This window comes from Pongo abelii, chromosome 1, assembly GCF_028885655.2.
Source record: "Pongo abelii isolate AG06213 chromosome 1, NHGRI_mPonAbe1-v2.0_pri, whole genome shotgun sequence".
Lineage (NCBI taxonomy): Eukaryota > Metazoa > Chordata > Mammalia > Primates > Hominidae > Pongo > Pongo abelii.
This window is the reverse complement of record NC_071985.2, coordinates 167,683,497-167,710,467: the sequence shown is the minus strand read 5'-3', so window position 1 is coordinate 167,710,467 and position 26,971 is coordinate 167,683,497. Positions and strand designations below refer to the sequence as shown.

At 41.0% G+C, this 26,971-nt stretch overlaps 2 protein-coding genes across 4 annotated transcripts in view; both read left to right on the top strand.

Moving 5' to 3' along the window:
• Window positions 1-1,201: 1,201 nt before the first annotated feature.
• On the top strand, window positions 1,202-14,403 carry LEPROT (leptin receptor overlapping transcript). Of its 2 annotated transcripts, XM_024247070.3 has the most exons (4): window positions 1,202-1,352; window positions 5,918-5,993; window positions 10,484-10,670; window positions 12,407-14,403. In XM_024247070.3, the coding sequence occupies exons 1-4, from the start codon at window positions 1,337-1,339 to the stop codon at window positions 12,521-12,523; spliced, it is 396 nt and encodes a 131-aa protein (XP_024102838.1). In that variant the 5' UTR covers window positions 1,202-1,336; the 3' UTR covers window positions 12,524-14,403. The 2 variants fall into 2 exon arrangements, with proteins under 2 accessions (XP_024102838.1, XP_063568045.1); XM_063711975.1 differs by having other exon boundaries at window positions 1,223-1,352; window positions 10,484-14,403.
• LEPR (leptin receptor) overlaps window positions 5,916-26,971 on the top strand; it is a 209,663-nt gene continuing 188,607 nt past the window's right edge. For both annotated transcript variants that reach the window (XM_024247061.3, XM_054533516.2), the window contains exon 1: window positions 5,916-5,993. The gene's annotated coding sequence lies outside the window, so the exon portion shown is untranslated. The remainder of the gene's footprint in view (window positions 5,994-26,971) is intronic.

Here is a 26,971-nt window from a genome sequence, read left to right as displayed (position 1 = left end):
AACAGAACTCTCCATTCCTGTGAGTAAGATAAGTATACAATGGCTCTCAGAGATCTAAAAGCTGGCCTTGGTTACCTGCAAACTTTGAGGCCCCGTCATAAAAATAATAGCTTTTTTTTTTTTTTTTTTTTTAAGGTTCATGAAAGCTTCGGACACAAAAGCTTATATGGTCTTCGTCTCTACAAATAAACCACGGAGTAAAGAAAAACCCCGCTAGTTTCAGTAAAGCGTTGCTATTAAGCAAAGCAAACCTATGCAAATATCAAGTTCTTAACGAGGTGTGTTTCCTAAGGGGTCTGTCCTCCGGTACCCCGCCCCTCCTCTGCCACAGTCACGTGAAGGCAGACAGGCACACACTCGCACACTAGCACGCACTTGGGAGCTCAGGGTACATAACACTGGTTAGTGAGTCGGTGTCCCTCTCCCATCGATTGCAACTTTTCCCCTCCTTCCCTCTCCTCCCTCTCCCCACTTTCTACGTCTCCGTTCTCAGGAAGGCTCAGGGAGGATCCCCCGCTGCGTGCACTGTGTTCTGAGCGGCCCGGGAGAGACTCTGGGCCCGCGGTCGGGGCGGAGCCAAGGTCCCAACCCACATTGAACGCGCTTGAGGATTACCAGGAGGGCTCAGGGCACTGGGTTGGGGTTACTCTGGGAAAGCTTTGTGGGGCCAGGTGGGATCTTTGGGCTGGAGCTGGACTCTGCGAGCTGGGGGGTGGAGTTCTAGACTGGCAGGAGCGGAGTTCTGGGTGGCGGGGGCGGGGTCAGGACTAGCAGGGGCGGCCTCTGAGAGTTGGGGGCGGAATTCTGGGCCGGTGAGGGCTGAGGCGGGACCAGCAGGGGCGGCCTCCGCGAGCTAGGGGAGGAGCTCTGCACTGTCAGGGGCGGGACTCTGAGTAGCGGTAGCGAGGTCTGGAGCCGCAGGCGCTGCCTCCGAGAGCTAGGGGAGGAGCTCTGTACCGTCAGGGGCGGGGCTCTGAGTAGCGAGGCGGGATCTGAACTCGCAGGCGCGGCCTCTGCGAGCTGGGGCGGGGTTCTGCACCGGTGGGGGCGGGGCTCTGCGTGGCGGGGGCGGGGCTCTGCGTGGCGGGGGCGGGGCTCTGCGTGGCGGGGGCGGGGCTCTGCGTGGCGGGGGCGGGGCTCTGCGTGGCGGGGGCGGGGTCTGGACCAGCAGGCGCGGCGTTTGCGAACTAAGGTCGGAGTTCTGCACCGGCGGGGGCGGGGCTCTGCGTGGCCGGGGCGGGCTCGGGATCCGCGGGGCGACTCCTGGTCTGGCCTGGGCAGGCTGCCCGGGCCGTGGCAGGAAGCCGGAAGCAGCCGCGGCCCCAGTTCGGGAGACATGGCGGGCGTTAAAGGTACATCGCGGTCCCGAGTCCGCTCGTCGTGTGGTGGGGTTGCCGCCTCCGTTCCGGTCAAGCCTGGGGCTGCGCCTTCCGCGCGCCGCTGGGGGACGGCCTCACCACCCTTCCCGCCTCTCCGGGTCGGGAGGCGATCGACCGCTCCCTTCGTCCCTTGGGGTGTGGGTGGAGCGGCGTTTCGGGGGAGCCTTGGCCCTTTTTGCAAGGCCGCTGGCCTTCCTGCTCTCCCGTGGCGGCACCAGACCCCCCCCCAGGCGGAGCCCTCGGCGAGAGCGGCGCCTTCCACCCCTCCTGAGTTTTTAAACAAGGTTTCCACTTCATGACGTGTCCACCCTAACGCCTTTCTTCTGGTTTTCTGCCCCTCCGCTGTTTCCTATTTGCTACAAAGGACCCTTTGTCTCCAGCGTTCTTAGCATTGGGAGAGTTAATCCTCTTTTTCCTAATGATTTTTCCAACTGGGCAGTTGACCGCGGGTGGGTGTCAATGGAAAGCATCCAGAAAGACGGTGTTTCTCGCAGTCGTGGAGGGTAGATTACGTGTAATTTTAATACTGCTTTCTTCGGTGTTTTCTCTGTTCGTCTATGGACAGAGAAGAAAGTAGTGTTTGTGTAGTATGTGTTTTTTGCATGGGGCAGTTGGTAAAAACACCGCGTCCCTTATCTGTATGGCTTCAGAGCAATGTGAGATGGAAAAGGTTTTTTGCAAGGCTTCCTGTATTTTGGTAGGAAAACATTCCATTTCTAATCTGTCGAATAGAGTAGCATGACTTGTTTTTATATTGGCGTTTATATCATCCTTGAAATTTGCACCCAAAGATATCCCCAGTTAACATCTGCTATAAACATGTAGATAGTGTATATACGAGTACGCCTCTGTTCACTATGAATTTATCCGAGTGTGTGAGCTGTTAGCAGCAGACATTTTATCATTATTTCTGGCTGACTTTTATACTTAATATCAGTTTAGTAAACATGGTTTACTTGGAGAGTGTCGACTGTGTTATATATCCATTTGAAGCCAATGCCGAAAACAGATGAAAAGTAGTGTCTCAGTACTACACATGATTAGAAACTACCAAATCATGATCACGTTTATGTGTGAATGTGTTAGAAAATTGTGATGTAGTGAAAAGAAAGGAAGTATGAAATGGAAAAGGACTAAGGGAAGGAAGCATTTTACAGATTCTTCAACTTTTATTGAGGAACTACTGTATGCCAGAGACTTAGGATACAAAGATAAATGAGAAGTTATTGGTGGATGACACAGCTGGAAATAATTATATTACTATGTCAGTGTTTATGGTGTGCTCAGATGCGGTGGGAGAACAGATGGTGGGTTGAATTTTGTCCTCCAAAAAGATATGTTCAAGCTCTAGTTCCCTAGTACCTGTGAATGTGATCTTATTTGGAAGTAGTGTCTTTGCAGATATAATCAAATTAAAATGATAACTGGTTTAAGGTGGGCCCTAATCCAATGACTGGTGTCCTTATAAGAAGAGGGGAATATAGACATAGAGACATACAGGGAGAATACCATGGGAAGACGGAGACAGAAATTGGAGTGATGCAGCTACGAAGCCAGGAGCACCAAAGATTGTTGTCAACCATGCTGGCAACCACTGAGTGTTAGGAAGAGGCAAGGAAGGGTGCTTCCCTGCAGCCTTCAGAGGGAGTGTGGTGGCGCTGCTGACACCTTGATTTCAGAAGTCCAGCCTCCAGAACTGTCAGAAGATAAATTTCTGTTGTTCTCAGCCATCCAGTTTGTGGTACTTTGTAACGGCAGCCGTAGGAAACTGATGCAGGTGGGATTAATTTCCCCTGCTCCAGAGAAAGGACTGTTTTCACAGAAGAGGCGATGCTTGAACTGAATCTGAAGGGATCAATATGGCTTCACTTGGCAAAGCATGGAGTGAAGGTGGAGTATATCCCAAGTGGGGAGGACAGCACGTGACATGGCGCAGGGCTCATGAAACAACATGCCTTCTTCTCTTCAGGTACTTAAGCTACATTAGTAAGACTGGAACTTAGTGGTGAGGGTTGAAGCTGGACAGGCGGTTAGGAGTGAGTCAGGCCATGGTGAGCCTCCATGCCAGAACAACTTGTAGGCTGTGGAAGCAACTGCAAAGGGATGGCAGCAGTGATATATATAGTTGAAAGATCACTGTCTGCTGTGTAGAGGATGGATTGGAAGAGTCACAGAGGCAGGATTGAGAGGTTAAAGGCCTGCACCAGGGCTGTAGCAGAGAGTTTAAGAAGTCTAGGAGATTGAGTCACCTTGACCTACTGATTCATTGGAAGGTGGAATGCAATCATGGTGTCAGTCCTCTAAGATAGGACCTTTAAAGCGTAGGGATAGTGGTTCAGTTTTACACGTGTTACACATGTTGAATTTGAGGTTCTTGTTGGCGGTCAAGGCAGAGAAGTCCAGAATGGAGGTGGAAGTACAGGCCTAGTTCTTTAGGACCTACTCTGGGCTGGAGCATCAGTTGTGGCCGGGCCCTTGTGGTACTAGGAGCTTTGGGTTGAACATAAGTTTTCAGCAGGAGTGTGTGGAGTGAAAAGAGAGATGGGGTTGGATTTTTGGTCAACTCCAACTTTAAGAGATGCAGAGGATGTGATTCCTGAAAAAAGAGGAAAAAAAAAAGACCAAAAAGAATCAAACAGAAAGATGGTTGTGAACCTTGAGAAACTGGTATCAGGACAGAAGGAAGAGGTCTGCAGTTCCTAGCTTTGACAGGCCTCATGGAGGAGGGGGTACTGCCGATGGTCAGGCACAGAGGAGAGGAGCAAAGCCAGCTAGGAAAAGATCATCTGTAATGAGATAGTGTGTGGTGTTTGCTTTCCATCCACACATGGGCATTTTCCATTAAAGAGTGGAAATGTAAAAAGATATGTTAAAATTGACAGTGTTTCTTTGTCCCTTAACATCTGTATGCTTTCAGATGTTTTTTAAAAAGCACTTTGGCACTTTCCTATTAAAGAGTCTCTCTAAATCTTCTCTCAAGTAAAAGGAAGCAATCAAAAATGTTCATTAGCTTAATTAATTAAATACTAATTATGAGTATTATGGACTTTTTTCAGAAGAAAATTTGGATAAGATAGTCTCCTATGCTTTTGATCTCTACCTTTATCAAAGAACATTGCCAAAATGAGTAGATACCTGAGTCAGTCAGCATTTATTTGGCTACCTCCTTTTGCCAAGCACTTTACATAGATTATCTCATTTAATTCCCATAAGCTCAATAAGGTGGCACCATTATTTACATTTTACAGGTGAGAAATCAGGTTCAGAGGATTAGCTTCTACCCAAGGTCATAAGACCAGATGGTGGCAGAGTTAAGATTTGACTCATATTTGTGACTCAGAGCTCAAGATTTTTTAACAACTTTGATACTCTGTTTCTCACTCAGCAGCACAACAAGGGCAAATACGTTGCTACTCCGGCAGAGACTAGTGTCCAATAGATACAGGGAATACATATTTTATTCAGTGGACACTAGTTGGGAATTGTTTCCTACAAAGACATGAAAACAATCTTCAAATACTTGAAGTACTGTGGTTTGGGGAGGCAAAATGATCAAAGGTATATATTGCAGGGAGGCAGTTCTGGATATAATTTAAAGAAGGAGGGCTTTCAACATTTAGAAGCTGTTGGAATTAAATGACCTGCCTTGGGTGGTAGTGAGTTTTCCTTCACTGGAGTTGTGTGGACCGACTGGCTGCCCTCTGGTGACAAATATAGAGGGAATTCATACATTGGATAGGGGTTAGGTACTGGAATTACTTGAGACCTTTGTATACTTTATGATTTTAAGGTGGCAGACATGGGTCATTGTCTTAATCAGTTTGAGCTACTATAAGAAATATATTGTAGACTGGGTGGCTTAAACAACAAACATTTAGTTTCCACAGTTCTGAAGACTGGGAAGTCCAAAATTGTGGTGCAGTCAGATCTGGTGTCTGGTGAGAGCCGGCTTCCTGGTTTGCAGGCCTGCTTTCTCCTCTTACATTGGAGAACAGAGGGAGAGAAACACAGAGAGAGTGTGTGCTCTACTTTCTCTCTTCTTATAAGGGCACTCATCCCATCGTGGAGACCCCACCCTCATGACCTCATCTGAACCTAATTATCTCCCAAAGGTCCACCTCCTAATAGCATCTCACGGTGAGAGGGATGGAGCCAGGAAGGTTTCAATATATGAATTTGAAAGGGACACACATAATGCAGTTTGTAACGGGTCAAATGTAACCTCAATAAAATGAGTAAATTGCTACATTTGCTTGAATTTGGGACCTTTTTTTTCTTTCTTTTTTATTTTAGTAAATGTTTTTATTGATAAATGATTCACATACCATAAAATTAACATTTTTAAAGTGTAAGATTTCATGGTTTTTTAGTATATTCAGAAGGTTATGCAGCCATCACTACTATCTAATTCCAGAAAATTTAATCATCCCCCAAAGAAACTCTGGACCTATTAGAAGTCACTCCCCATTTCCCCAAACCATCTAGCACCTGACAACCTCTACTGTGGGAACTTTAACTTTTGGCTTTATTTTTCACAGCTCTTGTGGCATTATCCTTCAGTGGGGCTATTGGACTGACTTTTCTTATGCTGGGATGTGCCTTAGAGGATTATGGGTAAGTTATCATTTCAAAAAGAACTATTCCTCTTTCTGTGTCTTTGTCACTATTAGTATGGGTGTTAGAGAGTTTGGTCAATTTAGCACCAAGTTCTAACCAGTGAGTTAGTGGAGCCCAGATTATGAACACAGTCCCTTTGTGGGTCAGGTGTACTTTTGCAGAGGGCTCTGTTAAAAATTGATGTATTCATTCCATAAGTATTTGTTTAACACTTACTCTGGACTAGCTGGGGACACACAAATGAAGAGACAGTCCTGTCCTCAAAGAGGTAAATTTCTAGTTGTGAATGAGAGACAGACAAACAGTCTAGTCAGTAAGATGGCAGCTGCAGTGGGGATGCCAGCCCAGTACGCTGGAGCTCAGATAAAGTGCACCTAAGTTTCAGTGGGACAGTCAGGGAAGGCTGCATGGCAGAGGTTGTATCTGAGCCAAGACTTGGTGGATAAATAAGAGTTTTTCAGGGTGATGAGTCAGGGGAGGACATTCCAGGCAGAGGGAACATTCTACACATTTTTTCATTCAACCATTGTTGGTTGAATGCTTCCCATGTGCCAGCCACTGTTATGGGAACTAGGGATTTAGACATAAGAAAACAAAGGTCCTTCTCTCTCAGAGTTTGTGTTTCAGTGGGGGAGACGGACAGTAAACAACAAAAGTATGCATACTGTCAGAGGTAGAAGTGGTACAAAAGATGAAGAGTGTAGAAGCTGGGAAGACAGTGGTCAGGGAGGGCCTCTCAGAGGAGGTAAAAAGTGAGAAGAAATGTCAAGAAAATCAGGAAGCAGGTCATACAGATCTCTAGGGAAAAAGCACTTTGGGCACCAGGAAAGCTGTATGCTAAGGCCCAGAGACATGAAAGCGTATATAGCCTTTTCAGGAAACCACACGTGGTACATTATGGTACAGCATAAATTGTAGTTGGAGTGGCAAAAGAAGGGTTAGTCAGGAGTGTAAAAGTCAGCACTTAGGGCTCTATATGCCTGCCGGGTAGAGGAGGTTCCATTTTACACATCAGACAATAGGAGCTGGGAAAATATCTTGAGAATGGGTTTGGAGGAGGGGGTTATGTTAAAATGTCATTCTTGCCATAACCTGAGACTAGAAAGGAAAGTGCTGAGACTGCAGTCAGGGAGAATAGTAGGGGACTACTATCATAAATCAAGCAAAATTGAGGGCTGGGGCAGTAGGAATGGAAAGAAAAGGAGAGTGAGTTAGGAAACCAAACCAACCAACAGGTTTTGTTCATCAATGTCAGGATTCAACAAGGAGGGAGAGTTCTTAGATGTCTCCCGGGTGATTGGCTTGAACAACCAGATAGAAGATGATGTGATTAGGCCAGGTGCCGTGGCTCACACCTGTAATCCCAGCACTTTGGGAGGCTGAGGCGGGCAGATCACGAAGTCAAGAGATCGAGACCATCCTGGGCAGCATGGTGAAACCCCATCTTTACTAAAAATACAAAAAATTAGCTGGGTGTGGTGGCACACACCTATAGTCCCAGCTACTTAGGAGGCTGAGGCAGGAGAATCGCTTGAACCCAGGAGGTGGAGGTTGTAATGAGCCAAGATCGTGCCACTGCACTCTAGCCTGGCGACAGAGCGAGACTTTGTCTCCAAAAAAAAAAAAAAGATGATGATGATGTGGTTAAGTAAGACCAATTGAAGTGAGTTGTTATGACAGTGATGAATTCAAATCCATCACCGCAGTCCTGGCCAACTATTACAGAAATTGTTTAAACCCAAGAGGGATCCAAATATAAGCAGTCACTTATATTTGTTTAGAGCCTTCACAGCAATTACTTTATTCTAGCTTTAGGAATGTAATAAGGTATTATTATCCTCATTTCTCGCTGGGAAACCAAAGCCCAGCGTAGTTAAAGACTTACCCAGATTGCACAGCAGTAAGTGACAGAGCCCGGGCGTGGTGGCTTATGCCTATAATCCCAGCACTTTGGGAGGCAACGGTAGGAGGATTGCTTGAAGCCAGGAGTTTGAGACCAGTCTGGGCAACAAAGTGAGACCCCATTCTACAAAAAACTAAAATAAAATTAGCCAGGCATGGTGCCTGTAGCAGGATTGGGAGGCTGAGGTGGGAAGATTGGTTGAGCCCAGCGGTTGGAGGCTGCAGTGAGCTGTGATCACACCACTGCAATCCAGCCTGGGCGACAGAGCGAGACTCTGTCTCTTAAACAAAAAAGTAGAAAAAAATTAAAATGGCAGACATGGAAATGGAGCTCATGTTCTGACACCCTTGACCAAACGTTTTTCCATTATTCCCCAACCAACTATAAATCTAGGAGTTTTAATTCTCTGTGATACACTGTGTCTTTGTAAGGTAAGAAAATGACTCATTACTGCTACTACAAATAAGTTTGTTTTCTATCTTTATTTTACTTTTTTGTTGTTTAGAGATGCCACAACACCCAGCTGATTTTTTTAAAAAAGTTTTTGTAGAGACGGAGTCTGTCTGTGTTGCTCAGGCTGGTCTTGAACTCCTGGCCTCAAGTCATCCTCCCGCCTTGGCCTCCCAAAGCTGTATCTTGATAGTGCACCAGGATTATCAGCTATATTGGAAGTCAGCAAACTGCCACATATAACCTGCTACCTGTTTTTATAATAAAGGTTTTATTGAAATACAGCCATGCTCATTTGTTTATGAATTATCTTTGGCTGCTTTTACATTGCTCTGCCAATTATCTTTGGCAGAGTTGAGTAGTTGAGATAGTCTTTATGGCTTGCAGATCCTCATTATTTAGTCTTTGGCCCTTTACAGAAAAAGTTTGCCAACCCCTGGCCTGCATGTTTACTGAATTGTATATATTTAATATTTACATTTTATATATAAACAAGGTTTCTTGTACATTGATATTTCTCTTAGTTGGATATTGGTGGCTTACTATGAATGGAAACGTAGAGTCAGATTGTTTTTCACAAAACTGTCACTGTATTCCAGGAAAAATTAAGAGTTCTTGGCTGTGGATATGTCAGGTGACATATCTATTCCAAACCCCTTCCCTTCTCTGTGTCTCCTTTCTCACTGTTCAAAGAAGGGCTTTGAAGTAGAGAATGTCTAAGGGCTACTTCCCACAATATTGTTTGGTGATTCTTGAAACATACTATCATCCCTCTGGTTTAGAATCCGGGGTCCAAATCCACTGTTTCCATCCTGAGTTCTCTTGAAGGACACATTCCCTTCTTGCCTTTTGGTTACCTAGATCTGTGGCTGGAATGGGGGGCTTTCATTAGTGTGGCTTCATCCCAACTCCTGCTTGTAGGTGCTGTCTGGGTGTATCTGTGTGATCACAGTATTGTGGTGATATGAATTATTGTAGTGTATATATAAAAATGAGCAGAGACTTTTTTTTTTCTTAAGAAATGAAGCATAACAAATGTCTGATAGAGAAAAAAAGATTATTTTTGAAGTATTGATAGAGAAAATACTGTTGGAAACCAGATGGCAATTTTTTTTATAATTGCAAAATGTTGAAATTTGGGAGGAAAACAATTTTGTTTTGTTTTTGCATTACACTATTAATTGTGAGCTCTTATAATGAAGATTAGAGTACATCTAAGGTTTTCACTAGTGAGCATATTTATTTTCACGTCTTCCGTACTTAAAATTTATTTATTATTTTATTCATTTAACAAGTATAAATGGAGTACATCATTCTAGGCCCTGGAGATAAATGGCGTTTGACCAAGACTAATCTATCAGATGGAAACAAGTGTTGTGCAGAAAGTTCAAAGAGGGTGGTATGTTCGAGGGTGACGTGGGGTACTTTAGAATAGATGGCCAGGGAAAGTTCTGCTTTTAGAAAGGAATCTGTCAGTTTAGATCACATGGTATGAAGGAGTCAGCCAATGAGAATATCATGGGGAAGGACATTGCAAGCAGGGATCACAGGTAGCGCAAAGGCCCCAGGATAACAGCTATGAGCTCAGAGTGTTACAGGAACAGAAAGAAGGCTGGTGTGGCTACAGATTAAGCAAATGAAGGGAAAAGAGTACAAAATGAATGGAAGAAGTAGGTAATACCAGACCATAAAGGCTTCGTAGGCTAGGGCAAGGAATTTGGGGTTTATTCTAAGCTCTTAAAAGGTTTCAAGCATGCGTGCACTCAAAAGATCGTTACCGAACTAGCTTTTGCAAGACACTCTGCTATGTTCTATAGGGAAGGTAGAAATGACCAAGTTAAAATTCTGTCTCTAAAGAAATTGTGGCTCAGTGGTACAGAAAACAGTAAAGTTTCTAGGGTATATATTATATAGTGGCTTCTTAACACAATATAAGCTACCTACATAGTAATTTTAAAATTATCACTACTTATCTATCCCTGGTAGAAATCATCTTATGTTCTAATATTCACAATTAATTAATTTTTTGACCTAAACATTTAAAATAGCAATGATTTTGAAATAGTAATATGTCTTTCATTTAAAATGTAACTGTTACTTTTCTTTTTGGATTTTGCCTGGGTCCAACTGACAGCGTTTACTGGCCCTTATTCGTCCTGATTTTCCACGCCATCTCCCCCATCCCCCATTTCATTGCCAAAAGAGTCACCTATGACTCAGACGCAACCAGTAGTGCCTGTCGGGAACTGGCATATTTCTTCACTACTGGAATTGTTGTTTCTGCCTTTGGATTTCCTGTTATTCTTGCTCGTGTGGCTGTGGTAAGTTTTGTTTTCTATTGTTTTGCTCAACTGTTGCTGAGTTTACTTCAGAGGCCTCTGTCTGGGACCTCCATTTCACGTTCATTACTTAGGCTTTATACTCAAGGCCGTGTATTTTTAGTTTCTCTGTTCTTCTACTTTAGACCTGCCTGTCAGTAGTTCGGCCATGCTTTCAGAGTGCTTTCTTTATTTCTCTTACAACTTTTAGCCAGACGATATGATTTCTTACTTTTTCTACTTTAAGCTATTCTCTGCAATTGTTCTTAAATTCCTGCCTCTTAAATCTTACAGTAATCCACAGATACTATGCTAGCAGTACTTTTCTAGCTGCAAGATGAAGATATTTCAAATTCTTCTCCTGCAAATGGGATCATGGACTCAACTCTCAACTCAGTATAATAGGTATATGTTGAGGGACAACTGTGTAGCTTCCCGAAAATGCAGTGAATAAGTTGGCATCTTCACTTCCAAGATAAAAACTTTCTTTTTGTCTTCAAAGTACACATTGTAGATATAATTTATTCAATTATTTGATGTTCACTGTCTTTCCCACTATTTGATTTTGTTCCCTCCAATTACATTCTATTTTAATTTTATGAAACTCTTATTTGAGGCATTGAATATCAGATAAGCTCAAGTCTTCTTCATTCAATAAATATCTTTGGAACAACTGCTATTTGTAAAACACCAGAATTAAGAAATAGGTACTGTCTCTGCTCCTAAGGAACACAGAAACTAGCTTGCTGGGTAAGTATACTATAAGTGTACTTATAAGTATTGTAAGTTGAAGCATGATCAGAATGCCATATGGGCACCAAGAAGAGAGAAATTCCAACTGGCATTTGATATGGGCCTCTAAGGATAAATAGCATTTGCATTAAGGTAGGATGGCTGTTGTATGGAATGACATTCAAGTGTAAGAATGCGGTATATAGAATAAAGAAGAGTCCAGTGTGGTAGAGCTAAAAGAAAGTTGTTGAGGTTAAGGCTGGAAGGGTTGTGAAACCTGATTAGCAACAGTCTTGAACCCCATGCCAGTTTGATCTTTGTCTAGATAATGGGGAAAGATTGAAGATTTTTGAATACAACAAGATTGTCATGACTTTATTCTTCTTATGCTTTAGACCAGCCCTTCTTAAGAGCTGCAGTAAATATTTATATTTTTTCCTTTCAATACTGCCATCATGTTTTGTGAAGAAACTTTCATTGATGTTTCTATTGGTTAAAGTAAAACAAAAAATGCCCACTAGAGGGTACTCTCACCCCCAAATGTGCTTCTGTAAAACCATCTACAAACCATCTACCAAGCTGGAAAGCAGTTTTCAAAGTCTTTTCTTGCCTAGAAAAGAAACAAACAAATTCATAACTCTACAATTTTTATTTTCCATGAAAGAAGCTGATGTGTGCAGAACTTTCAGTACCCAGTATTGTAATTGCACTATTTATAATCTTACCACTTGAGTTTTACTTAAGGCAATCATTGTCAATTAAAAACAAGTAGAGAAATATGTCTAATTGGGAACATGTTAAGGATGATACCAGACTTAATTAACAAGCATCACAGAAGTAATTAGACTCATTACTGAACAGTTCATTATCTCCTGTTACATTATTAAGCCTTTTAGCAGCTTTGTATAATATTTCATTGGATGTTTCTAATGCAGAAAATAATAGGGATTGCAAAGAGTACAATATGAAGGAAGTAAGGATTTAATCCTTCTTTTCTTGTCTTTCAGATCAAATGGGGAGCCTGTGGCCTTGTGTTGGCAGGCAATGCAGTCATTTTCCTTACAATTCAAGGGTTTTTCCTTATATTTGGAAGAGGAGATGATTTTAGCTGGGAGCAGTGGTAGCACTTTATTCTGATTACAGTGCATTGAATTTCTTAGAACTCATACTATATGTATACATGTGCACATGCAGCATTTTACTATGAAATTTAATATGCTGGGTTTTTTAATACCTTTATATCACGTTCACTTTAAGGAAGACTTCATAAGTAAAAGATGAGTTTTATTCTCAGCAAATAGACCTGTCAAATTTAGATTATGTTACTCAAATTATGTTACTTGTTTGGCTGTTCATGTAGTCATGGTGCTCTCAGAAAATATATTAACCCAGTCTTGTAGACAGCTGCCACCTTATGCAGTGCATCTAAACCTTTTGCTTGGGGATGTGCTTGGAGAGGCAGATAACACTGAAGCAGGTCTCTCATGGCCCAGGAAGGCCGGGGTGGATCCCTCTTTGTGTTGTAGTCCATGCTATTCAAAGTGTGGCCCACAGACCAAGAGCCTCAACATTTCCTAGGGCCTTATTAGAAATGCAGAATCTGAAGCCCCACTCTGGACCCAGGGCATTTTGATGAGATCCAAAGGAGTTGTATGCACATGAAAGTTTGAGAAGCATCGTCATAGAGAAGTAAACATCACACCAAACTTCCTTATCTTTCCAGTGGCTAAACCACTTAACCTCTCTGGGTGTTTATCTGCTCATTTGTTTTAAAAAAAAAAAAGTCTCACCTGCTTTCATGCTGAGGACAAGTTCACATGTTCAAGCCTATAATATTTAGGCTGTTCCTCAAATTTATAAAAAGTGTTCTCAGAATTGAGAGACAGTCAAAGGGTACAAAGCCTCAGGAGGAATAAGTGTGATTTTTTTTTTTAAGATCACTTGCATAACATGCTAAATATAGGAATAATTGAATGTATATTTCAATATTGCTAAGAGAGTAAATTTCTAATGTTCTCATAAAAACGTTAAATATTTGAGATCATATGTTAGTGTAATCATTCCACCTTATATTCAAAAATCATAACACCGTATTGTACCCTGTAAAAATATACAATAATTTGTCAATGTATAATCAAAATAAAAAACAAAACATACTCCCTCCCCCCAAAAAAACTTATCAGCGGGGAACAGATATATCTTTTCATCTGAAAGACAATGCTGGGGGAAGAGCTCCACTGAAATGCAGGCAGGGAGGCTGGGCTGGAGCCAGCCCCTGCGTTAGCAGGAGGGGGAGAATAGATAGCTAACGCTTTTACATTTCCTTTAAGATCTGGCGCTTCTCCCCAGCTCCTTCCCTCTGCCCCCCACCCCTACTCCTCAACAGTTCTGGTTTGCCCTGACTTCTCTACAGCTCTGGCTTCTTCCTGAAGAGATATAGGAGCCATGTAAGCACGCAGTGGGTGAACTGCTTAATTTTACTACATGTTGATGTACTTATTGTCTTCCATCCTGTAGGTCTTTTCTATATAACTTTATGCCACCCTTAAATGAATCATTGGGTATACATGTCATGTTGGATCCTGTAATCACAGTTTTCCCTGCTCACCTTTTTGTCTAAGATCTATTGAGAAAGGGAAATATGGGAAGGAGAACCATTTGATCAGAATACAACCAATAGTCTTTAAGCATTGTTAAAGTATGAAACTGAAATACATTCAAAACACTTAATCCTTGAGGCTTGCGACCTGAGTAATTAGCGGGTATGATGCTGGGACCGGAAAATAGAAAGTAATAACTAAAGGGTTAATGTGCAACGTTATTTTTTGGCCTTGTGCATGATTTTACGTTTTCAGTGTCCTGTGTACATATAGAATTGTTAAAGTTGTTATTTCCAATATATAATTAGAAAAATTATTTAGATACTTCATAATTTTAACCAGCATTTTTAATGATGACACTTGCATTTATTGTATTGTAATAAATTTCACTTTTAACTTTAAAAGTTTAACTTTAAAAGTTTTTATTGTGATGTTGCCTTGCCTAAAAAGATAACAAAAATGAGAGGATTTCTTGATGTTTTAAAATGGGCAGTTTTGAGCAATAATCTGTCCTAACAGAACAATAGCAATAAGTTTTAGGATACCATCTCGAATGTCTTGTTGGTGTGCAATAGCTTTTCTTTCTAAGATGACAATAATGATTCGTTTCTACTACATTTTGCAAAAGTATTTTTGTTGCTTATACACATTTTCAATAACCAAGGTAGCTTCATATGTAGCCTTAAAGCATTACCTCTTGATTGTATCTTTAGATTGATATAAAGTACTTGCATATAGAGTATTTGAAGTGATAGATTATTAGATTTGCTCTGTGTCTGAAAAGAGAGCTATTCTGCAGTGCCTAAATATCATTTAAACAGTAAATATTAATAGGAAATATTGCTATATCCGAATATATAATACAAAAGTTTGATCATGGTGACACAAATGTTGGACATTTTTTTCCTTATAAAAGGCTCTTTTTTTTTTATATTGTACAATATATTTGGAGATTCAGAGCATAGTGACTATAGTCTAAAACTGAGATTGCACTTCCAAAATTGCCCACAAGTAAATAATCTTATGAAGGGATTCTTTATCATGTTTCAAACAAGTGGCTTACAAGCAGGCTTTGAGACACTTTTCCACAGAAACAATACCATGAATTGGTGATTGAGTTCCCAAGCCAAGCCTCCCTCAACAGGTTCAACTCTAATATACCTAACCTGTGATACTGAAGGTGCCTGCCTGAGTTTTGGGTCTCTGAGACAGGGTAGTGTGAGCAGTTTGGAGGAAGGACAGTGCAACTTTCCACCCCTTTTCCTAAGAACAAGGTCTTTCTCCTTTTAATTTTTCCACTCATTTTCACCTCCTAATGCCCTTGAGATCCGGGTATATTCCTGGGAGTTTTGTTCACCTCTCCCAACTGAGAGCCTTCCCACTGGGCTCCATCCTCCCTCCCGAGGTTCTTCATATTCCAGAGTCACCCACCTTTCTCCTCCCGTTAGTCAGTTCTCTAAGTACAGCTGATGTCATGTGGTGCTGAGAAGAAAGCAGATCACACTTCATCACAGAAACAATGCCTTGTGATTATCTTCTCCACATCTGAAATTCCTTTTGACACTTGCATTGGGCTGACTGCCATTCCCACGACTGCTGCACCTGCATTTTTAGAGAATGCCTCATAACCCACTGATTCTCATTCACAGAGAATGGGAGAACGGAATGAAGAAACATTCCAGCAGCTTATAGAAGGATAGCAATATTTTGGGACAGGGACAATCCTGTCATACCTCATCTCTTCCTCAGGAGCAGTTCTGAGCTGGTCCTGCTTTTCATAGTTGTTTCTTTTCTTCCACTTAAGAACTCATAGATTTTTTTACTGTCCTAAGGAAGTCCTTACCTCTGAGGTATCTCCTCAATGAATACTGTTTTCAAGGCTGAAATGGTTCATTATGTTAATAACCTTCTTTATGTTCTCAGGGAAATGCTTAGGTGGTGTCACAAAATGTGCCTTTTCTTTTCTTTTTTTTTTTTTTTTTTTTGAGGCAGAGTCTCGCTCTGTTGCCCGGGCTGGAGTGCAGTGGCGCGGTCTCGGCTCACTGCAAGCTCCGCCTCCCGGGTTCACGCCATTCTCCTGCCTCAGCCTCCCAAGGAGCTGGGACTACAGGCTCCTGCCACCACGCCAGGCTAATTTTTTTGTATTTTTAGTAAAGACAGGTTTCATCGTGTTAGCCAGGATGGTCTCGATCTCCTGACCTCATGATCCGCCCGCCTCAGCCTCCCAAAGTGCTGGGATTACAGGCCTGAGGCACTGTGCCCGGCCAGAATGTGCCTTTTCAAAGTTTGCAAAATCAGATTTTGCATCCCGATAGAACCAAAATATTTACGAGGGTGCTAGCATTTTCCAAGCATGGTAATTAGTTCACAACTGAGAAATATTATGTCTGTAGTAGATAAATATTAGTTGTGCATTTTAATTTAATTCTCCTTTTTCCATTTTGTCTCATGAAGTACCTTATTGCAAAAATCTCACTGAGTAATAGCTCATAAATTATAATCTTTCAAATAGCCATGCTACCAGCATACAACAGTGATACATGTAACCCCAAATGTGATGTGATAGGACGATTACTTTGTAAATAAAACTTGTTATTGACATTTTAACAAAGGCTTTTATGTACATTATTAAATGAAAAAGTTTATATTTTACTTTGTGGTGTGTTACATTTGGAAAGGAGATCAGCAAGTTAATTTTCCCAGTGTTTTTGTCTGCATAATCTTAATGTGAATCTGACCAGTTTGAAGCCTGTACTTGCTGTAGTTGAAGAGAAGCAGTCCGGGAATGTTGTGCTGACTGGAAGGAATTCAGGCCTTAATTTCTGTAGCTGACGCTCCCCATAGTGGACATGGAAGATTGGAAAAGCTGTATTGGAAAAGAAAAAAACTTGACACCTTAAGAAAAGTGCTCTACATATTTTGAAGAGTCTTTTTGCACACTACAGAAAAGAATGCACTAATAGAAAGTAGTCTTTAAGGAATAATATGTCCTCATGCACAAAACATTTGGGAAAGATCTGATGTTTTACTAGTGGATTTAGGCAGCCAGATTGTAAAGAAATCAAGCTAGTTATTTCTTTGCATTGCCAAGCTAAGTGTAAAGTTAAACTTTTAATAGAAATAGGAATAAAAATTTGATAATACCAACATAACTATAAAATGGCCATAAGAAAAATCAGTTCCCAAGGAAAATTAATAGATGAGCATTTTGAAACAGTTATTTGTGGTCAATACGAGGCACATAGGCAAAGTGGTCTTAATCCTAAGATTGCTCATTTGGAGAAGAGCACACTTGGAGACTGCACAATCTCTCTTCACTTTTGATTATGTCTTTATCAAAATTGAATAATTATAACTGTTTACACACTTCCTAATGAATGGATATTAACTTAAGTGTGTGCATTCATTTTTCCCCTCAGAATAATTAAATAATAAAACCATCAGTTCAACTTTAGCTGAATCATTGCACTTATTAATTTAAAGCATAATTTAAAGCATTAATTTAAAGCATTAATTAATTTAAAGGATTTCACTTATTAATTTAAAGCATTAATTAATTTAAAGGATTGCACTTATTAATTTAAAGCATAAATGCACCCATGCCGCTATCTCAACACTTTCATTTCCTCTGTGGTTGAGAAACATATCACCACACTCTGTAAAGTTTCATGATTCTTACAGCCTTCTCCTCAAAATTGTATGCTTGTTCATCTAACAAACCCAGAATTCTCCAGTACTTCCAACCATCACTGCTGCAGCCTTGCCATCTGTGGTTCCTTGACAGTGCTTCTGCTAAAATCCACTTAACCACTGATGGAAATGAGTTACATGAGTTCTGAACACAGGTTTTAATCAGATTCCTGATTAAATTAATGGCAGTGAGTCTTGGGCTTGATTTATTCAAGATTCCACGGTGTGGAACTGATAGTTGCTCAGCTCTTTAATAAAATCACTGGAATATTTATTTATATATGTATTTTTTTTTTTTTTTTTTTTTTTTTTTGAGATAGCATCTCAATATGTTGCCCAGGCTGGTCTCAAACTCCCTGGGCTCAAGCTATCCTCCTGCCTCAACCTCCTAAGTAGCTAGTACCTCTGCTGGAAACAAGCAAATGTCCATTAACTGATGAATGGATAATGTGATATATCCATGCAATGGAAATGTTTTTCAGACATAAAAAGGAATGAAGTACTGAAACATTGCTACAGCGTGGATGAATCTTGAAAACATTATGTGAAGTGAAAAGAGCCAGTCACAAAAGGCCATAAAAGGTCACAAAAGGCTGAGGCAGGAGAATCCTGAACCCGGAAGGCGGAGGTTGCAGTGAGCGGAGATTGCACCACTGCACTCTAGCCTAGGCGACAGAGGGAGACCCCGTCTCCAAAAAAAGTTTATATTTCCGTGTAAGTAGAAAAAACTAGGTAAATAAAGTATATGATATGGTAGGCGCTACTGGAAAAAATATAGTGGGGAAGGAGGATAAGTAGTATGTGGGGCATTGTGGTTTTAGATAGGGTGGCCATGAAAGCCTCACCCAAAAGAGGCAAAGAAAAGAGCCATGTGGATTTCAGGGTCTCCTTCTGTTGCCCAGGCTAGAGTGCAGTGGGAAGATATGGCTCACTGCAACCTTAACCTGGGCTCAAGGGTTCCTCCCACTTCTGCCTCCTGAGTAGCTCGGACTACAGGCACGGGCCACTGCACCTGGCTAAGTTATTTATTTTTTGTAGAGATGAAGTTTCCCTACATTGACCAGGCTGCTCTCCAACTCTGGCCTCAAGCGATCTTCTTGCCTGCCTCAGCCTCCCAAAATGCTGGGATTACTGGTATGGGCCACGGCTCCTAGCCTTCATTTTTTTTTTTTTTTTTTCAAAAAATATTCCAACTAAGCTTTGGCATTTATTGCTTGAGAAATAAATAATACAAATAAAATAGCTTGATTTAGAAAATGAAGTTATGTGCTAGCTGGAACACTGGTCAGGTTATGGCCACGATAAAGAAGAGACCAGCCGGGCACGGTGGCTCACGCCTGTAATCCCAGCACTTTGGGAGGCCGAGGTGGGCAGATCACGAGGTGAAGAGATCAAGACCATCCTGACCAACATAGTGAAACCCCATCTCTACTAAAAATACAACAATTAGCTGGGTGTGGTGGCTCATGCCTGTAGTCCCAGCTACTCAGGAGGCTGAGGCAGGAGAATTACTTGAAACTGGTAGGCGGAGGTTGCAGTGAGCCAAGATTGCACCACTGCATTCCAACCTGGCGACAGAGTGAGACTCTGTCTCAAAAAAAAAGACAGTTGAGCTAGAGAGTAAATAAAGTGGCCCCTAATATGATGGGTATAGATTCATGAAGTGGCAGTAGCTGAACTGTAGCTACTGTTAACTTTGAGGACTAATTAAGACAATGTCAGGAAAATTTTCTTTTTCTTTTTTTCTGCTCTCTCTTTCTTCATTATCTGAATTTATCCTCATGCAGGTTAGAAACTGCTGAAAGCAGTCCATTCTTATGAGCTCTTTTATTCTAAGCCAAATCAGTCAGATTACAAACCCCATTGTATTTTAGATAACCCAAGTGATTATTCAGGTGCTCAAAAGCTTTTAGAGAACTGCTAAACCTCATGTACTTCTGGGCAGTATCAGCAATTAAAAGAGTTTAATTTTCTAGGTGAAACTGATTCTGGTTTGGATTTCTTTATTTGGATTGAGAGATATTTTAACCAGGTTAAAATATTGGTGCAAAGGCATCTCTGATGAGACTTAAAATCATAAAGCTACTTCCCCATTCAGTTCTTGTCACCATTTCAGGGTACTGCTGGGCAATAGGACATGAGTTCCCATTGCTTATGGGATTCAGATGTATATCCCTCCAATGGATTGGACTCAGTATTGTTGAGACATCAGTTTTCCGCAACGTGATTTATAGATTGAAAGCAATCCCAGTAAAAATCCTGGTAAGATTTTTAGGAGAAATTAATATATTCCCTGATTTCTAACTTATTACAAAGTTATACATTAGACAATGCGATTGGAGAAAGGACACCCATATAAATCAATGGAATAGAATCAAGAATTCAGAAATAGACCCAAAAATATATGGTCAAATGATTTTTGATGATTAGGAAAAAATAAAAACATTTTAAGCTGAGGAGATACAGGACAAATTATTTGCCCTCATGGAGCTTACCTTCAAATGGGCAAGACAAATAATTTTTAAAGTAAAAAATAATTCAATAGTGAAATTTGGGCTGGGTGCAATGGCTCATGCCTGTAATCCCAGCACTTTGGGAGGCTGAGGCAGGTGGATCATCTGAGGTCAGGAGTTCAAGACCAGCCTGGCCAACCTGGTGAAACCCTGTCTCTACTAAAAATACAAAAAATTAGCTGGGTGTGGTGGCAGATGCCTGTAATCCCAGCTACTCAGGAGGCTGAGGCAGGAGAATCACTTGAAGGCAGAGGTTGCAGTGAGCCGAGATCACGCCATTGCACTCCAGCCTGGGCAACAAGAATGAAACTCCATCTCAAAAAAAAAAAAAAAAAAAAGCTGGGCGCAGTGGCGTGTGCCTGTAATGCCAACTCCCAGCTACTCAGAAGGCTGAGGTAGGAGACTAACTTGAACCTGGAGGCGGAGGTTGCAGTGAGCCAAGATCGCACCACTGCACTCCAGCCTGGGCGAGGAAGAGAGATTCTGTCTCAAAAAGAAAAAAAAAAAGAAAATTGACAGTAGTGAATGCTATGAAGAAATAAGTCAGGATAAAGGCATAGAGGATGACTTACAGTGGTGCTATTTAAATAGGGTGGATAGAGATGATTGGTGGCTGAATAGAGCTATGAATAATGAGAAGGAATCAACACGATGGGACCTACTTTTAGGTCTACTCTTTCGATTCTTTTTAATATTCACTTATTCTTTCAAGAAATATTTGTTGAGCACCTATTATGTGCCAGATACTATTCTAGGTGCTGGAGATAGAACAGTAAATAAAATAGACAAAACCCCCAGCCCCCATGGTGCTTACTTTTTTTTTTGGTAGGGAAGCAAAAAATAAACTTCACAAATAAGTCAAATGGATGGTATGTTAGTGGAAATGCTAAGGCAAAAAAAGGAAGGAAGAAAGGGATATAGAATATGTGTGAGTGTGCATGTGGGCGTGAATGGGTGACGGTGGCTTCTGTTTAAGATACGGTGCCCAAGAAAGGCTTACCTAGAAGATGACGTTTGAAGGAAGTGGAGGCAGTTATGGAGGCGGCAATGGGCAAGATGGTCCAAAAAGAGGGAAAAGCAAGTGCAGCGGCCCTGAGCTGGAGCGTACCTGTGAGCTGGCATGAAGCCTTCAGGGAGAGTGGAGGGAGATAAGATAATGTGTGTGTAGGGGTGGACGGATCCTATGGGGCCTAGCAGGTCATCGTAAGGCGGCGGCATTCATTTAGAGTTGAGACACCACTAGAGATATGAGCAGGAGTGGCATGATTATGTTTTATTGGGATTGCTCTAGCTGTGTTTTAATTAAAACTATTTTATGAAGAGAGGAAAAAACAATTTTGCTTTTCCAAATCAATCATGTTTATGTCTTTGAAAGAGGAGAACAACAAATCACAGAAAACATAAATAAATGCATTTTGTTCAGGGACAGATGGCTGAAGCAACGAGAGTGAATCACAGAGTCACAGAATCACAGTTATGTGCAAAGCACTCAGGAAATAGCTTGGTCCCTAATTAATCATTCCATGTTGTTAAACTCTGTGGAGATAAATTTAGCCAGCAGTAGGTAGAATGAGATGAATTCTCATGAAAACATGTTTTCAATGAAGTTGGCAAAGAATGCTGTGTAAACCCCACATAGCCGAAACTATGTCCTAATAGCATTGAGCTTGGTGTGCCACATCCTTAGCAATAACCACTTGGGTGTCTGTCCCTGGGGCCTGCAGATGAGGATGTTAACATCTGATTTAGCAGAAGGGGTGGGGAGAGTGATGGGGGACAAGGGAGAGAGTCCTGAAACATACAGGTGCTTTGGGGCTACTTCCCCCTCGTGGTGACCCTAGGAGCTGACTTTGGTGCCATTTAGGCATATTTGCTTTCAGGACTCATACTTCCTTAGGTTTCAGCTATCAATAAAAGGAAAGTGGTTTCTAAGTCCTAGCCTTTGGACTGTATTCCTTTAATTCATATAGTGGAGCAGGGGGAAAGTTATCATTTTAATGGCTGGTAGCACATTTCCGAGAAGAAAACTTTTTTTGTTTATTTAATCTTAGATAAGCCATTTGAGTGTTAAGAGCTACAGCCTGCGACAGGGAAGGGATTTGAAATGTTTTAGATAACGAAGTGAGGAGAATTTGGGATTTGCATCAGAATGACGAAGGGGAAGTGGGGGAGGGGTGATACACTAACACCAGTGGAGGAGAAATCCAGGGGAAAGGCGACAGAAATCTTGGCCACTGAAGGGCTGGAGCCTGAGGCTAAAATAGCGCCAGGGAGACCCTTTGGGGTGACAGCCTAAGAATTTTTGAGAACAAGGATATTGGCAGAGCAGTGGTGAAACGCTCTCCCCCTTTCCCATTGCTTCTCCCTCCCTTGCCCCAGATTCCCACTCAAAGCCTGTGATACATACTGTTGTTCACTGTGGTGTTCAGGTACATTGAGGGGATAGGAGAGTGAAGAAAAGGAGAATGGTTGCATGTGGGGTTAATGTGGGCTGAGAGAGAAGAGGACAGCAAAGAGGCGTGAGACACAGGGTAAAGAAAGTATTCAGAGTAAAATGGACCAAGAGGTGGGTAGGAGAATAAGTTACCCCAAATGCCTCAGAAATATTTGTTGGGAGGACTCCGCTATATGTGGGTTGAGACTTAAGCCCTTTTTAAAAAAATAAAATGAAAAGGTGATTCCCAAAAGGTTGGTGCCTTATGAGGCTTCATCCACATAAGATCCCTGGTTTCACAACTCCTTATCTTGACCAGACTTTCTATTGATTCCAGGTCTTTAGACAATAACTTAATTCTTTCAACCAACTGTCAATCAGAAAATCTTTGAATCCACCTATGACCTATCACCCCTCCCCTACTCCACCCCGCTGATTTGAGTTTGTCCCGCCTTTTCCAACTAAACTCGTGTATATCCCACATGTATTGATTAATATCTTTTGTCTCCCTAAATGTATAAAAACCAAGCTATAACCCAACCACCTTGGGCAGCACATGTTCTCAGGATCTCTTGAGACTGTACCTTGGGCCTTGGTCATTTATATTTGGCTCAGAATAAACCTCTTTAAATATTTTACAGAGTCTGACTCTTTTCATCAACAGCTGGAATATTTGTTTCTTGATCTAATGATGGTTACACAGCAGTTTTAAGTTTGTGCAAGTTTATTTGGTTGTATACTTACAATATATACACTCAATAAAATATGATATACCTCAATAAAAATAAAGCAATGCCTTCCCTGCCTCCAAAAACAAAACCAACCTGGGAATACAAAGATCAAGTAACAGTGCCTGCAGAAGCTTAGAAAATCGGCACAGATGTGACATTTGACTCAGTTCAGCACACATTATGGAGGGTTACTATACAAGGGAGACTGTACACAGAGATCATACTCAGGAGCCTGAGGATCCTGAATCGCTGACCTAGGGGGAAGAGGTACCAGCCCCTATCTTGAGGATCTCGTATTACAAGGCAGGAATAGACATGCAAAAATTAATAGCAACAGTCTGATTCTGGCAATGTGGCTGATATGCCAACTCTTACCACTTTTCAATATTGTGCTAGAGATGTAAGTGGCAGAAAGACTGAAAAGGAATAAACAGATTATTATTTGCATTGTATACTCTTATTTACTTAGAAAATCCAGGAGAATCTATACACTATTAGAAAAAAATAGCACTTATAAAACTTACTAGATAAAAGATCAGTATCAAAAAAATCAATTGCTTTCCTAAACACCAGTACTAACTAATTAGAAAATGCACTGGGCACAGTGGCTCAAGCCAATAATCCCAGCACTTTGGGAGACTGAGGTGGGAGGATCACTTGAGCCCAGGAGTTCGAGACCTGTCTAAGCAACATAGCAAGACCCTGTCTCTGAAAATGCAATTTTCCAAATTTTCAATAGGAACAATTACATAAATGATTATAATATATATAATTATATATAATTTTATATATACACATCTATATCTGATGGTTAAATCTTACAAAGATGTGCAATACTTGGAGAAAAATTTCAAAAATTTATTGCAGGGTATATAAGCTCTAAATATATAAAAAGATATACTATATTTAAATACTAAGGGATAAAGTAGCAAGCATTCAATGAATACTGGAAAAATGATTGGATGAGTTCATATTGGAAAGAGCCACATCTTAGTCTTCTTTTGGAATCCTTTCTTCATATAGTACCTAGAATAGTGCCTGACACTGTGGGAAACCAAAATATGTCACCTCAAAATATACTTCTTTGGCATATTTTCAGTTGGTTATCCAGAGAAGTAGCAGACAGGAATAGTTCTGAAAAGCTGTTCTTTTTGGAGTAGATTTGCATCTGTAGAGAAAATCTGCATTGGTGAGGTAAACAACAGACACAGAGGCTTTCTCTGAGGTCCACCCATCTGGATCAGGAAAAAGGAACTCACAAGAAAAGGAGACTAAAGACCTGATACTTTTAAAGTTTGGACAGTGAAACTTTTGCTGCATCTCTTCCTTCTGAGGGCTGCTCCCTGAGAGACTTCATCTGCATCACAAGACAGCCTTTGCTCGCCACGCCTTTCCTCCCCACACCCTCTCATAATGTGTTGCTACCTCCCCACAGGAGCCTTTAGGACCCTATTTCTTTCTGTAGCTCAAAATGCTATTGAAGCTTCAACTATCTGGCCCTTCTTTGATTCTTCGGGTCTCATAGTTTGTGTGGCTCCTGTGCACATGTGCATGGGATAAATATGTGTACTTTGTCTCCCATGAATCTGGCTATTGTCAGTTTGTTTTATAGACTCAGATTAACAAACTTTCAGAAGGGTGGAGGTGGGTGGAGTGTGGGGTGGGGAGGGAAATCCTTTTGCTCCTACAGCATGTAGTAGGGACTCAAAAAATATCGAAGGGAAGAAAACAAAGGAGAGGAAAGGAGGAAGGGATGAATAACTTTATTTAAATGAGGAAAGCGGCACTGAGTTAAAAATTATTAAATATTTTGAATTCTTTATGTTATTACAATTTTTACTTTTGCTAACATCCTCTTGCTTTATTGTTGTAATAATGTGTGCTCATATAGTCATTAAGAGTTTACAAAACTGTGTCAATTAGGTCCATATAACACTGAAAAAGCAGCAGCATCACTGGAAAATCTCGAGGCTCTTCAAGGTTAAGGGGCTTGCCTTAGATGACAAGTAACCTGACTGTTACTCAGACCCAAGTTTTTTGACTTCAAGGGCAGTGACTTTGTACTCTACAGATGCCAATCTAAATGGGCTGCAAGCTAGATGTGTAGGCTATGGATTGCCATCCTAACTGGGACACTTTTGAGAGCAGAAGTAGGTGTTATCCATTATGTTGGGACAATAGGTGTAAATTGGGACCATCTTGGGTACATCCAAGGTACAGTTTACCTTATCTATGGCTGAAAACTGAGTTTAAATTAATTCTTCTTATGGGCAGCACAAGTCAAAAAGCCCTTTACAAAGCTACACAGATTGTAAATGGTGCTCCTGACTGTGTTCAATGTATATTTGGACAAAGTCAATAATAAATAAATAAAGGTCAACTGTGAATTAAGGTAGGTTTGTTAGTTTGTTTTTTGGTAAAAGGAATGTCACTTGCTTAGAGAGGTTAATATACTGCATGTGGGGCAAAGTTGCTGGTAAGTATCATTCTTCCTTCTGTCCTTCGAACCCCAAATGACACATCTCGTTCACGTATCCACTATGGTGTAAGACATCACTGGGTGCTGGCTGTAATTTTATCTTCCTTCTTAAATTCTTTATAACGTGAAGATAATGAGTGGATCTGTGCGAAACTCACTACCAGGATCAGCCAATACTTGCTTTTCTGTGGAGCTTTTGGTGATTATGTTAACTGAATAGAGTTTTTTTTTTTTTTTTCAAACAGCAAATCTTTCAATATATTAGCAATTTTAAGTAAGAATCTCTAACTTGTAACACATACTGAACTTAGAGTTTTTTTTTTTCTACATATGCCATTTCTGCAAGTGAACTTGAGAAATTTCAACTTCAAATAGAAGACTTAATCAATTCTCAATTACATGTTGTAAATTAACCTGCTAACAGGAACAGGTGAAACCCTCTTAACATTTTAAGGACATAAAGTAATCAAATATGCAGATTTAACACGAAACCATTAATATTATGGGGTTGATTCTCTACAATATTTCTATGCTTAATTTTAAATCTTTTTTAGGATAAAATTGTTTTCCAACTAAGAAAAATATTGTCATCCTATTTTGTGAGATACCACTAAGTCAAATGAGATTGCATAATGACCAGAGATATTATTACTTGAGGTGCTGACTGTATTTTTATCTGAGATACCAATGAGTCTTTTCACTTGAGTAAATATGTAGGAGCTGGATTTCTGAGTTGAATGGTAAGTCTGTTTTTCACTTTGTACTAAACTGGGATTTTGTTTTCCAAAGTGGCTGTACAATTTTGCATTCCAACCAGCAACGTATGAGAGTCCTAGTTCGGCATCCTCATCAATAAATACAATTGTCGGTTGTTAAATTTTAGCCATTCTAATAGTTTCTACCCTTTTTTAGACCATATAGGGTAATGACATTACCATCGCATCTGTAAACTGTCATGGCGCTAGTGGGAGTGTCTTTTGGCATGCTAATGCATTATAATTAGCGTATAATGAGCAATGATATTGAACAGAGGTCACTTTCATTGCCATGTGGGTTTGGGTGGGTTTTGGCCAGCTTCTTTACTGCAACCTGTTTTATCAGCGAGGTCCCTTCTGACTAATGATG